Genomic DNA, 14909 nt, shown 5'->3' on the forward strand with positions numbered 1-14909 from the left:
CAACAACCTAGAAGTTCCTTTGGATGAGGAAGACTGAAAAAAAAGTTGGAACAAGAGCTAAAGCAAGCTCCTTCCCACTGGTCCCCAAATATTATTACCTGCCCTCCTTTCTTTTCTTTCCCCCTGGGATGGTGGCATGGTGGTAGGAGAAGTGCAATATGGGGTGGCTTGGGCTTTAATTTAACAAGGGGAATGGGGTGATACTATATTACTATACTTTATTACTATGTTGGATATGTGTTTATATTCTTGCACTATTTGATGTACAACAGACTATCTTTTGTCTACGATCATTGTCATTAAGATTATCACTGTACCTTTTGTCCTCTGTATACTCTCTGAAACTAAAACTAAAAATGGTTCCTCTATGGAGACCCTCTGAGAGTGTACACTTTATTAATAACTAAAATACTGTATAAACAATAAAGGACCCACATTACGACTGTTATGTTATGATTTCCCTGCATCCTAAAAAAAACAGCAGCTGCATGACTCCCTTGCATTCTAAAAGGCTGAGCTCACCAAAAGACACGCCTTGCTGTGCTGATATAAGAGGCTTACACCAACTGCATAGAGGTTCAGCTGAGGACAAGCAAGAGTTCATACAGCAAAAAAAGAAGGTAGGATATTTTTAAAGTGAACTCATTCTAATTTGTAATAATAAGTTCAGTACAGTGGTATTCATATGAGCACAATGGTTGTTCACAGTTCAACCTCCTTTATATTTTTGTAGTGAACCATATAAAAACATTTTACTCCGGGAGAATTCTGGCAGTGTCTGTCTACTGATTCAGATAGTGGTTCAGAGAGAATCGAGAATACTTCTTTTCAAAGAGGTTAGCTCTCTCTTGTTTTTCAGAACTGCAGACATGGCATCCACAATTCCAGCTACATCGGGGTATGAGGGCCGCTATGTCGATGGCTTCCAGTTGTATTTGCAAGGCTCTGAGGAACACAAGGTTATGTGTGAGTTCATTGACAAGACTCTGCCTGATGAATTTGCAAGGTAACTGAAAACATATATGCTGCAGTATGAGTACAGTATGTGCAGAGCATTAATTGTAGTAGCAGATTGCCATTTAATTCATTCCTGAATAATGTCTTCTTGCTAATATTTTTTTAGCTTGATAATAACTGTACTGTAATTTTTAATTCAAGATTGTCTTTTAGTTCCAATTTATTATATGTGGGACAAATGGGAACTGAGCATGAATGGGATTGTTGTTTCTGTAGCAGGGAGTGGAATAGTAATTATCTGTATTTAATGAATATTTAATATTGGGGAAAAACACATTTCTTGAAATGCCATTATTTACTTAAAGAATGAGATACTAAATATATTTGTCTTATAGAATTGGAGAGGGAAAAACGAGTCTGAATGTTCTTGGTGTTGGAAGTGGAGGAGGTAATTTAAATGATCTTTATCAAAGTCCATACAAAAAGCACATTTCAGATCAAATGCCCTGAACACAAGAATAATTTTACAGCATTGTGGTACCGTCCTTTATAAAATATCTTCAAATCATACACATTATTCCTAAAATATGTGTGCTGATTGTTTTTATCACTTGCTCTATTTTAAGCTATTGCTGTTTGTGTTGTGTTTTATATTTTCTTTATGACATTTTTGTACTGCACAGCGCTTTGGGCTTGGGAAAAGCACTTCAAAAATAAAATGTATCTATATTATTAAAACAGGAGATCACTCACTGCAGCAATTTACTGTAATTTTCTTAATTGCAGATGTTGTTCAGAACTGAAAAAGCATATTTTTATACAGGTGAAATGGATGCCCATATACTCTCTGTGCTACAGTCTAAAGTCCCAGGAACATCAATCAACGCTGATGTGGTGGAGCCCAGCCAAGAACTGAATGAGAACTTCAAAGGTACCAGCAGATTGTTAGATAAGTTACATATGGACACAATGGCCTCAATCAAGATTTGTCCTTAAAAAGATAGTTCACATTCTGGGTTTCAAAACTATTTTTAATGGCAAAAGCTAAGTTTGGCCGGCTCTCATGGAGCGGCATAATTGGCTCGCTGCTCCAGAGGGAGGGACTTGGCAGGGTTAGTGGATCGCCACGCACAACAGCACCCTGGGCATTTTTAAACATATTATGCTACCGCTAAATTATTTGTTATACATATTGCTAAATATTTCTTTTAAATAATTTATATTGCATAATTTAGCACATTTAGTAAATATAGCATACATGCACATACACACACACAAACACGGAGTCAACTTGAAATAATAAGATGGAGGGTGGGATAAGCATGGTTGCTTGGCTAAATATGGCCAGTGTGGTTGGACAATATAGAAAGAAATAAGAAAGCTGTAAATATATAATGTCTGCATGACCATATTAGGAATTATAAAGTATTGTTCTCTTGAACTTCTTAGTTGCATATACGGCCAAGCTAAATATTATTTATGAAATGTTGAAAACCACTAAGCATTGAAATGTTTATTTTTGTCTTAAAAATGTTATTTTGGGATGCCATGTTTAGTATTTAGACCTGTTTTTTCAAACATAAATGTCACATTTGGTTCTGCATGTTGGTATGTCGCATTTCTTTTGTATTCTGACATGTTACATAGCTTTGGTGGCCAAGACTCCCAACCTGCAGAAAATACCCTTCACCTGGCATTCAATGACCTGTGCAGAGTATGAAGAAATTGTCAAAAACAAGAAGGAAACAAAGAGATTTGACCTTGTGCATATGATTCAGGTAATATGTCATTTCATTTAGTGGGTCTATATACACTCAGTGGCCACTTTCTTAGGTAGACGTCTACACCAGCCTGTTAATGCAAATATTTAACCAGCCAATCATGTGTTAGCAACTAAAAGCATAAAATCAGGCAGGGTGTTTTGAGTATCTCAGAAACTGCTAATCTCCTGGGATTTTCATGCACAAGCATGAATGCATTGTTAATGAGAGAGGTCAGAAGAGCAGGGCCAGACTGGTCAAAGCTGACTGGAAGGTGACAGTAATGCAAATAACCACGCATTACAACAGTGGTATGCAGAAGAGCATCTCTGAAAACCTCTAAGAGGATAGACCACAGCAGAAGAAGACCAATAAATCAAAATATTCTAACTTGGTCACTGAGTGTAAATAAATATTAATAATTAAAATTATTATTGACACCCAACCAGACTGGTGGAATGTTTCCAAAATATATTTTTGTGGCCAACCAGGGACATCTTTTGATACAAGTGTTGTTAAAAGCATGAAGTGCAATGGGATCACCCTAGGATTGCAGAAATTGGGTTCATTCCAATGGCTTATTCTTGCATCCTTTCCTCGCTCCATAACTCCATGCAGTGAAGGTTGCGAGGAATAAATGCAGAGATGAGATACATGGACGGAGAAATTTAGGCAAGATGCAAATGAAACGTCCTAGCTCAGTCAAACAACAGTTTAAAGCACCATCAATTACAGATGAGGCAGATATGGAGAGGTGGCTCCACAAGTGGATGATGTATTTGTGTTCCAAGAAAAGACCTCCACAAAGGCTGCTATTAAGAGAGCCTCCTCGCTCCTCTAAGGAGCATTTAAGGGATTTAAATTTCACAAAGATGGTAGGCCTGGATCAATTTATGAGTCCCACAGATGGAAAAGATGGAGAAAATAAGCGACTGGAGCGACTCCATTGTTTCATCCCTCATTCTTCTGCTCGTTGTGCAAGAGCAACTCCTTTGGTCAGTTGGGCACCTACAGCTGTCAACTCCAGCTAAGAATAAAGTGTAGACATCCAGCAAAACCACTGCTCAGCTGATTTGGTTTGGTAGTGACTATCATCTGGCAACAAATACTTTACCTCAAGAGGATAGGCATACCACTATGCTCTCTTCAGAAGATATTACTATAATAGGATGTGCTTATAAGTAGGTTTGAAATTAATTACATTTAAGCATTAGAACACATCAGATGTTCTATATATATATCAGATCAGATAACTTGGCTAATTAAATATAATTCAATATACAATGGAAACAATGAAGTTGGGCCAACAGCCACAACTGAATCCATGTTATTAAAAATAGACCCATGGAGGTCACGTCCTTATATATCAAATATATATTAAATTCATGATATTAAAACAAAAACAAGGCGGCACGGATGGCGCAGTGGGTAGCACTGCTGCCTCACAGCACGGAGGTCCTGGGTTCGAATCCCCGTCGGCCGGGGCCTCTCTGTGCGGAGTTTGCATGTTCTCCCCGTGTCTGCGTGGGTTTCCTCCGGGTACTCCGGTTTCCTCCCACAGTCCAAAGACATGCAGGTTAGGCTGATTGGAGAGTCTAAATTGCCCGTAGGTATGAGTGTGTGTGTGAGTGAATGGTGTGTGTGCCCTGCGATGGACTGGCGACTTGTCCAGGGTGTATTCCTGCCTTTCGCCCAATGTATGCTGGGATAGGCTCCAGCCCCCCTGCGACCCTGTTCAGGATAAGCGGGTTAAGATAATGGATGGATGGATGGAAAACAAAAACAAATAGTTACTCTCAAAACTAAATGTTCGGTAATGATGAAAAGAAGGCATGGAAAATGTCTCATAGCCTTTAAAACAGTTGGCAACTTTTTACTGGATGAGCAAGTTGAATTTGTCCTGAGGTCAGCCTGAATTTTTTACAGTGTATATGGGAGGATGAGCAGGGTACCCAGGCCTTGTCAAGTGATCCCACAGTTGTTTTAACCAGTTTCATGTTTTTTACTGTTTAATGCAAAACATACACTGATCATGTGCAAAGTGTGAATCCTGGCGGCTGACCAAAATGAATCTGAAGGCACTTCTGTTCTTTGAGAAGAGTCTGAAGCTGTCACTAGCAGAGGGCTGAGGGCCAGCGTACTTGACTTAGCTTATTTGACTTCCAAACGAATCTTAATTTAATCAGTATTTATTCCTTTTCTCCAATCAATGTATGAATACCTCAATACTGAGAATTTGTTGAGCTGGCATTGTGTTGAAGCACAGTACAGAAATTTTTGTCCTGTTGTACTCAACAATTATTTTTGTATCTTCTGCATATTTGGGAGCAACACGGTGGTTGGTAGCTCATTTGATACCTTGGCTCATTGATGACTTAAAGCCATTTAGCCAACAAATGTGTTCCATACTGTATAACCGTAATTTACAGCTGAATCTAGTCCCACCCAATTCCCATAGAGATCCATTTAAATGCAAAGAGTTTTAGTATTGCTTGTAGGACAACCTGAAAATAAGATCCAGACTCTATGATGTTGATAGGTCACAGACATCAGGAAGTCATGGCATGCAAAGGATATGCAACAAATGCTAAACATAACTACAAAACTTCATTTACATAACATTGCTGTTTCCAAAACATTTTGGTGCCCTAAAATGGGGGGTCTATGAATAAACATTTCTGTAATTTCCACATGGTGCAGTCAAAATATGTAAAAATGTGGTTTATTAAAATCCGACAATGTGCACTTAAGCCACATGTGATTTATTTTATCTCAAATTGTGGAGTACAGTGACAAATAAATAAATGATGGGTCTTTGTCCCAAACATTATGGGGGGCACTGTAGGTTAGGAGCTCAAGCATGTAGACCCCTCCAAAGGACTCACCCACAAACCAGAGGCTATTTTCCACCTTGCATACCTACTTCAGGAGAGCTTGTACTGATTGCAAGAATGGCATCTTCCTCTTACAAAAGCTGTTTATAACGTACAGTAAATGTTTGATACATCATTAGGAGCAAATGCAAGACAGGATATCATGCCACAGTAATCTGAAGGACCCTGCTAAACTTAATCCCACCCTACCCATGGAACGATGAAGTCAACTCAGGCCACTACAGACTTCTGGTCAGTTTGCCACTGAAATAGCCCAAGCCAGCAATAGGTCTTAGCCTGCGCTTTTGGCAACCTTCTTGACCATGCCTGGTTTTGCACAGGCTGTAAGTTCTCTTCCTCTAATACCCAAAAAGCAAATACTTATTCTCCTCTGTCATTCCCAACCTTACACAGATGCTGTACTATGTAACCGACCTGAAAGCAACCATCAAGTTTTTTCAAAGCCTGCTCAGAGAGAAAGGCAAGCTTTTGATCATCCACGAAGCAGGTAACGAGCTATATAAAAATTCAGAACAGTTTTCATTTGCTAGAATGCTATGAGAAGGCAGAAAAATGATTGTACTAATAATGTAATGGCTGATGATAATGATACACATTCCCCTGTGTAAACTTGACTGCTGCCAGAGTGCCTGAACAAATTTCATCACAGGATGAAGTAAGAGTGTGTTAGGGAGATAAGGATTGTTTCGTCAGTTCAGAACAGAAGAGCTATAAGGTGGCCCTGATCACACAGTTAGACACCAGCCATACCATAAAGTAGTATGATCATGGTGAATAATTGACAGAGGTTAGGTGAGTGTGGGCTTTGTGAGTATTCTGATAGGGTTCCTCCTGGGATGGATATTTCAGCTGATAGGGCACTGTGCTGTACTGTGGTTCCCAACCCTGGTCATAGTGTATGTTCTGTGTATGCTGGTTTTTTATAAAATCCCAGGATTTTAGTTGCTAACAGGCACTTTTCATGTCTTATTATGAACTTAAGCCATATTATGTCAGAATAGGTACACATGGCATGAAGAATAACTTCTTATGTTCATATTGTGCTTATTGTGCGATATTGCAAATAATTATATAAAAATAATATAAATAATATTATATAAAAAATTAAACATTTCTAAACTGATCAAATTAAATCAATAGGGTCATTAGGTTGTTCAACACATGTTTCTGGTTGTTCACAGTACAGGATTGACTCCTTATCATTTGCATTGTCTTTGAATTCTTCATTATCTACCAAATTGTTAGTTTTAGTGGCCATGTATCCACCAATTATGAGCCCATCTCTTCACCTCAACTGAATCATTTCAATAATTTTGTAACCTCTTATTGTTTATAATATATCATAATAAGCACAACATGAATGTCAGACTGTTATTCTTCATGAAATGCTTAGCTTTTTCTGACATAATGTGGCTTAAGAGGGCAAATAATCCCTCTAGACATGAAAAGCACCTAATTAAGAAAAATTATCATCTTATTAAAATTCTGGCATGCGACTGCGGTTAGAACAAAACCCAGCATTCACAGGGGGCCAGCAGAACCAGGGTTGTGAAGCACTGCTGTAAAGGATATTAACTTTCAGATGTTTCAGGTACATTATGTGCAAACCTACAGCCTTAATTCAGCAAATAAATCAAGTAATTATATAATAAAGATCTAAAAAAAAACAGCAGACACACAACCCTAGGTCACTGTTGTCATCCCCTTACTCTTTTTGCAAAGAGTAAGGGGGTGGCCCTTAACCCTGCAATGCTCCAGGGGAGGGTTGTCTCCTGCTTAGTCTAATCATGTACGTCGCTCTGGATAAGAGCATCTGCCAAATGCCAATAATGTAATGTAATGTAAGGAGTTCCCTGGTGTACTAGTAAAATGTCTAACCCAACTCTTTCAACCTGCAACCTGCTTTTCCAGTTGGTGACATAATGCATACACACATATTGTTTTTCATGGTTGTAATTAATGTAGTAAAAGCTGATGAATATGTTCTGTTATTCCACAACCTAGCAGCATTATGACATGACAAAGTTAATGTTGAAGATAGAGTTAATGTATACCATTACCTTCTATTAATATTGATGCTAGGCTAGTCATTTGATAGAGACTTATATTTAAGTATTTCTGTATCATGATTAACTATGTCATATTCATTTTCATATTTAGCAAGTAGTGGCTGGAACACACTCTGGAAGACCTACAAGCAAGAGCTTTGTACAAAGTCCATCAGTGACTATTTATCTGCCGGTGATATAAAAAATTGTCTTCAGGAGCTGGGACTGAAGTATGAAGAGCATGCCCTGCCCAACACTATAGACATCACAAAGTGTTTCAGTAAGGGAGATGAGATGGGGGAGAAGCTTCTAGACTTTATGACAGACCAGGTCCATTTCCATCAGTCCCTAAATGCTGACATTAGAACAGGGATCCTGGATTTGCTGCAGAACAAATGCAGTTCTAAGAAAGATGGAAAGATTATGTTTGACTGCACCTTGACTGCCCTGCTTGTTTATGCATAAGCTGGGGCCTGACTGGTTTATGCCTTAACACAGAGTGCTATTAGCTGCATGCACATTTTTTTAATCAAATAAAAAGTAGAAAAGTGTTTTTTCTGAACCGGGGTAATGTTGGTACCTCCTGAGTGACTGGAACAAACACAAATAAAATATCTTTTTTTTCTCTCTTCCAAAATCTTCTAATTCCAGAGCCAGTAAATTACATTACTTCTCCTTTCCTTTTGCTGGACAGGCCAAGTAAATTGCACATGCTGTCCTTCTAATGCCAGCTTAGAAATACTGCCCAGCTTTACCTTACCTTGCCATCAGATTATTAATAATATAGCTGATTGCAGTTTCGGCAGGATTTTGATTTGCCATTTTATTTGCTCAGAGAGAGATTAATTTCACATACAGGCATTAAATAATTGTTTGGGGGGAGGGGGGGTAAATTAGATTTGTTTATTTGTTTTACATATGAAGCACAATCTAACCTTATATTACCTGCTACCAGTCTATTTTAATCTTCCTATACATCTATTGTTATTCTATATATAAAAGACATAGATACTGTATAAGAAGCCCAACCAGTTACTAATAATATAATTGTGGGATGTACTAAAGTAATCTGAACACTAGGGGGCAGTAAAGGCTATCAAATTGTTAACTTAAAGTACAATGTGAAAAGAATAAGTAAAGAACACAGGCTCACACATTTCTACTCACTCTGTAAGGAAGGAATACCTCTGTGTTTTCTTCAGGGCAGCAGCCAGGACTGAAGATTTTCCAAAAGGTACAAAGAAAATGGTTGCAGCCATCATTTCCAGATATGTTTTGCAAATTGAGTTACCTTACAAACACCCTGAAATACAGCAACCTACAACAAACTGTCAATGTATTGCTTAGGAACTACTACTACTACCAATAATAACAATAATAATAACAATAATAACAATAATAATAATAATAATAATAATAATAATAATACATTATTTTCATGGACAGATACAGTAGATAACAGCTGGAAGAATTTATGTGATTCACTGCGCAGACAGAGTGTTCTGTGGGCAATAAATCTGTGGCCCTTAATTAGCAGCTCAAAACCCATTCCACCGTGCCAGGGGCAAGCTGCAGCAGATGTAATAACAAACATTTGTATCACAGTAATTTGTCACTATTAAAGTTCTGCACACTCAAAGTGGATCAAATGCTTTGTTCTACTTCTTGTCCTTACAGTTAATTATGTTATGATATTGTCATGAATACATTTGAAAATTACTCTTTTGATTGTGTGTTACTGTAACTGGATTGGCTATGGACATGTTTGTGTATTTGCAAGGATGTCTGTGCTGATGAACACCATGCACATCAGTGTTCAGACTGTTAAGAGGATCTATTCGTGGCTGAGCAACCTGCTATGTCTAGCCCACTCATTTTTGTATTTCAGGTTCCCATTTGTGCATATCCTCCACTGTCATCTGATAATGATGCTTAATAATTACAGAATTCTGTATATTGTAATATGCAGTAGGCTACTGTGTAAATGTCACAAAAATAATAAATGGTTTCTAAATACTGAACTTGCTGTAAAGAGAAATAGCATGAAAAATTAAATTAAATCTATATTTGTTGTGACCATCCTTGCCTTTAAAACTGTATCAATTATCTTAGGTAGTTAGAAAATCAGCTGGTAGGCTGTTCAAAACATACTGGAGAACTTGCTACAGTTCGTCTGCACACTTTGGCTGTCTTGCTTGCTTCTGGCTCTGTAGGTAATCCCAGTGAGCCTTGATCAAGTTATTTTACTAATATGTTACTTCATTTAACAAAATACAAAGATTTCTCTGTGCCATTTCATTTTTTGGAAAATTTGGAGATTATTTGGAGACTTTTCTACTGATACACTAATACAGAAAACAAACAGATAAACAACGAAGTTGTTTGCAGAAAATCTCCGACAGGGTCTGCTTCCCAGGAAAGGCCTGCCTATCTGTAGTGCACAAGGTCATAAAATTAAACAACTTAATTTCTCAAATGTCTCATCATCTTGTAATTGTTTCTTTGTTTCTCCTGGTGATAATCATACCTCACCTTACCAACCAAATCTTAATGTAAGGTGTGATTACAATCCACTCCTTTCCCTGTGTGAGGTAGGCTGCCTCCTGTTAATTACAATTTTATTTATTGAATTCTAATTTATATGAATTCTATTCTCTTTTATGCACATGCACTTTTTGAATTCTCTTCTCCCTTTTTCTTTTGATTATCTCAACTGTGGTAAAAAAAAAAAAGAAAAAAAAATCCACAACATTAATTCAGAGTAATCTTTTCACTTCAATTTTTACATCGCTATTTAACTTGGATTAAACGTGCAATTATTACCTGCTTTGCATAAATATGTCAGTGGATTAATAATTCACAATTGGTTATTAATAGGCGGCACGGATGGTGCAGTGGGTAGCACTGCCGCCTCACAGCAAGGAGGTCCTGGGTTCGAATCCCCGTCGGCCGGGGCCTCTCTGTGCGGAGTTTGCATGTTCTCCCCGTGTCTGCGTGGGTTTCCTCCGGGTACTCCGGTTTCCTCCCAGAGTCCAAAGACATGCACGTTAGGCTGATTGGAGAGTCTAAATTGCCCGTAGGTATGAGTGTGTGAGTGAATGGTGTGTGTGCCCTGCGATGGACTGGCGACCTGTCCAGGGTGTATTCCTGCCTTTCGCCCAATGTATGCTGGGATAGGCTCCAGCCCCCCTGCGACCCTGATCAGGATAAGCGGGTTCAGATATTGGATGGATGGATGGATGGTTATTAATAATCTGTTCTTCAATGTGTTAAATCTTTGAGCGTCAAGTCCTGTCTCCAGTGACATGTCACGTATAACGTGTATCAGAGCATGCTGCAGCTGTAATTATGTCAAATAAATGGACACTCTTAATTGTAATGAAAGCACAGAGAATTGGCACGCACAAATACATCTGGTGATCTGAACTTTTCTCTTGACATTTATAATCACAGCTATTGTAAAGCAGGAAAGGAAGCTGCCATTGAGAATAGCATTCATTTGCCTTATTGCTGCTATAATACCATGCGGAGCTCAACTCTCAACAGCTGCAGTGGCTGTGTACGTAGACTGTCCGGTGATAAAGAAATCATATCTGCCATACAACTTACCAATTTAAAAGTGACCACTATAAGAACGTTGTAAGCAATGTTGTGTCTTTTAACTGATAAAAGAAAAAATAAACATCATTGCAATTGCAAAATGGTCATATTAGTCACCTCATATTTTTGATTACTGCAGTCTTCAGTTTCCCAACTACTAATCTGTATACTAAAGGGAGAGAGATCATAGGTGGATTTTATACTAGGTTTGGTTATCTTCTTCTCTGATAAAAAGGAGATTACATTACATTACATTATTGCCATTTTGCAGACGCGCTTATCCTGAGCGACGTACAACAAAGTGCAACGGGCATACCCATAACCAGGGACAAGTGCGCTGAAAGACCCTAGAGGGAAGTACAATTTCAAGTGTGAAGGCTACAACAACGATAAGGACTTGGGCCTATTTTATCAATTTGACAATGGAATATATAAAAAATATATATTCATATACAATGCGATAGAATGATTTACACTTATGGAGGAACAATAAACAGCTTACATAGCGAAATGAAAGTAGCAAAAATACCATCCTAGCAAAGTTATTACAAGTAGAGACACTATTGAGAACTGAAAAGCAACAACTACCAATCAATTAGAGATTATAGGGAGGGGTTGGGAGAGGTGCAGCTTGAAGAGGTGTGTCTTCTGTCTGTGCTTGAAGGTGGCAGTCTCTGCTGTTCAGACTTCTACAGGGAGGTCGTTCCACCACCGTGGAGCCAGAACAGACAGTAGTCATGGCCGGGAGGTGGAAGTGCGACAAGGGGGAGGCGCCAGGAGTCAGGCGTTGACTGAACGAAGAGGTCTGGCAGACGTGTACGGTCTGATGATCTTTTGGAGGTAGGCTGGGGCTGACAATTTAACTGTTTGGAAGGCTAGCACCTATGTTTTGAATTTGATGTGAGCAGCCAGTGGAGGGATGTGAGCTGGGGGGTGATGTGGGTGTGTCTGGGAAGGTTGAAGACCAGACGAGCTGCTGCGTTCTGGTTTGAGGGATCTGATGGCGGACGCTGGGAGGCCAGCCAGGTGAGAGTTGCTGTAGTCCAGGCGGGACAAGGCCCTCACTTGGACCAGGAGCTGGGTAGAGTAGGGGGTGAGAAAAGGGTGGATTCTCTGATTGTTATGGATATATAGGAAGAATCTGCATGACCGGGTCACCACCGCAATGTTCTCAGAGAGGGACAGTCTGTTATCTATCATCACTCCAAGGTTCCTTGCACATGGCGTTGGCATCACTGGGGAGTCCCCTAGGGAAATTGACAGTTCAAGAAAGGGAGAGGTTAGCACATGAATGAAGATAATTTCAGTCTTGCCTGGGTTGAGCTTTAGATGGTGGTTGTCCATCCAGTTCGGGATGTCGCTCAGGAAAGCAGGCTGAAACCTGTGTGTCAGATAGTGAGAAGGAGATAAAGAGTTATAAGGGTGTAATCATCATAGCTCATATCTTTAAAATCTCAGTATTGGTGGCTATAATTCCTTGGATTTAACATTTTACAAAACAAAATACAACAACAAAACAAAATACATTTGGATTTACATGTCATCTATACAAATAGTCGTCTCCATCCAATTTTGACATCCAATTTTGTGCACCTTCTCATGTCTGTATGTTAAACACTATTGTTATTTGTTCATTCATGCAGGTATATAGACATGGTACATTTAAAAAGCCAGAAAATTGTAAAAATACAACAGTAGGCTATATGAATTGCTGTAGTATGATCAAAAGTCTTTACTGTGGTGAAATTGGATGGCTATACTCTCATTTCTGTAGCCTAAACTCCCAGTAATCCCCATCAGTGCTGATTTAGGGGAGCCCAGCTGTGAACGGACTGGGAACTTCAAAGGTATTGGAAAGCACTGCTTGTTGTGGCTGCGGGCATTTTCCAATAACAAAATATTGTTGCAATATCCACAAAAAATGCTTTTCTCCCTGACCGCAAGCTCTGAAAATGGATAGTGTGAGTCATGCATTTATAGCAGAACCAGGTATGTGGTTTCAGTATGTAGACCCTTAGCCTTATGAAGGATTTTCTGAACATCATTGTTGAGTTATAATGACATATAATAATAATTACATGCTTTATCTGTATTAAGGGCTTTATACACTCACTTTATTAGGAACATAAAACCTACTACTTCATGTGATTATCTCATCAGCCAATTGCGTGGCAGCAGTGCAATGCATACAATTGTGTAGATACGGGTCAGGAGCTTCAGTTAATGTTCACATCAACCATAATAATGGGGAAAAAATTTGATTTGATGTGACTTTGACTGTGGAATGATTGTTGATGGCAGACAGGGTAGTTTGAGTCTCTCAGAAACTGATGATCTCCTGGGATTTTCACGCACAATAGTCTATAGAGTTTGCAAAGAATTGTGCAGAAAAAGTAAGTAAAAATCCAGGGAGCAGCAGTTCTGCAGACAGAAACATTGTTAATGCGAGATGTCAGAGGCGAATGGCCAGACTGGTCACAGCTGACAGGAAGGTGGCAGTAACGCAAATAATCAAACATTACAACAGTGGTATGCAGAAGAGCATCTCAGGTGAGGCTTGGACAGCCTTGTGCATATTTTGCCATATTTGTTTTCAGTTTCGCAAAGATAAGATTAAGCCACGACTTGAAGCACCACAGTACACGTGAATCTCACCAGAAAGTTGCGTTGCAAAAACAAATGTCCAGGGTCTTGCATCATAAAGCAAATTTACTGAGTTAGCTGAATAACTGCACCGAGCAAACCCTGGAATAGCTGTTTTTTCAGTCTGCGTTTCATTTTAGAGGATTCCAGGTTCTACTCGAGTCTCCAACCCTGGTTAGCAAGTGGGTCTGCTGGTCTTTGTTTTCCTCCTTACAATCAGCACTCAGACAGCCAGATAACCAGATGAGGTGAGTTAATTGTGTAATCAACTGCTCTAATTTATTAATTTAGTGCAGGGTAATATCGAAAACTAGCAGACCCTGTAGCTCTCCAGGACCAGGGTTGGAGACCACTGTTCTTGGAGATATCCAGCTTACTCATTAATTCTGCTTTGTGATACAGGCCCCTGATCTATGGATGCATTTCTACTTAAACCCAAAAATGATAGCCAGGCAGACAAAGTCATTGCAGCTGAGATAACAAGTGTGTATCACACTGTGCACCACTCCTATTTATACAGGTCAGCCGACTGTGGGAGCAAGCTAGACCTGTCATTTTGCAGGCTCCGAGATTGCAAAGAAAATATCATGTGACCGTACAAAAGTGGACTTATTTTTATATATCATTTTTACAGTAAATCCTTATAACCATACAATTAATGTCCAATCGAGTATACATTTAGACATGCAGGATCTGTACTTAATTTATTTTATTTTATGCCTAATTATAAAGTCAGGTCAGGAGTCGGAAGGCTGTGATTGACCTATCCTGTTAGTTCAAACTGATTTTGCTGACTGATCATTCATTATTATTTTTTAATTGCACGTTGGATCTAAAATTATGTGTCAATAAAGACCGTACTTACCTTGTTGGGCATTGGTCATGCCTATAAAATGAGCAATTAATTTAGTCATCTGTTCATTATTCAAGCATATTATACTGTATTGTATGTGCTGACTAGTGGACAAAAGTGTAACTGCAGGTGGGATATGTGTCTAAACCTGATA

At 38.9% G+C, this 14909-nt stretch overlaps 1 protein-coding gene across 1 annotated transcript; it reads left to right on the forward strand.

Annotated features, from left to right (window-relative positions):
- The first annotated feature begins 587 nt into the window (after positions 1 to 587).
- LOC133124721 (histamine N-methyltransferase-like) lies at positions 588 to 9308 on the forward strand. The gene is made up of 7 exons (XM_061236152.1): positions 588 to 620; positions 860 to 1006; positions 1353 to 1405; positions 1781 to 1888; positions 2605 to 2735; positions 6005 to 6098; positions 7772 to 9308. The coding sequence occupies exons 2-7, from the start codon at positions 870 to 872 to the stop codon at positions 8122 to 8124; spliced, it is 876 nt and encodes a 291-aa protein (XP_061092136.1). The 5' UTR covers positions 588 to 620; positions 860 to 869; the 3' UTR covers positions 8125 to 9308.
- Positions 9309 to 14909: the final 5601 nt, after the last annotated feature.

This window comes from Conger conger, chromosome 3 (genome assembly GCF_963514075.1).
Source record: "Conger conger chromosome 3, fConCon1.1, whole genome shotgun sequence".
Classification (NCBI taxonomy): Eukaryota; Metazoa; Chordata; class Actinopteri; order Anguilliformes; family Congridae; genus Conger; species Conger conger.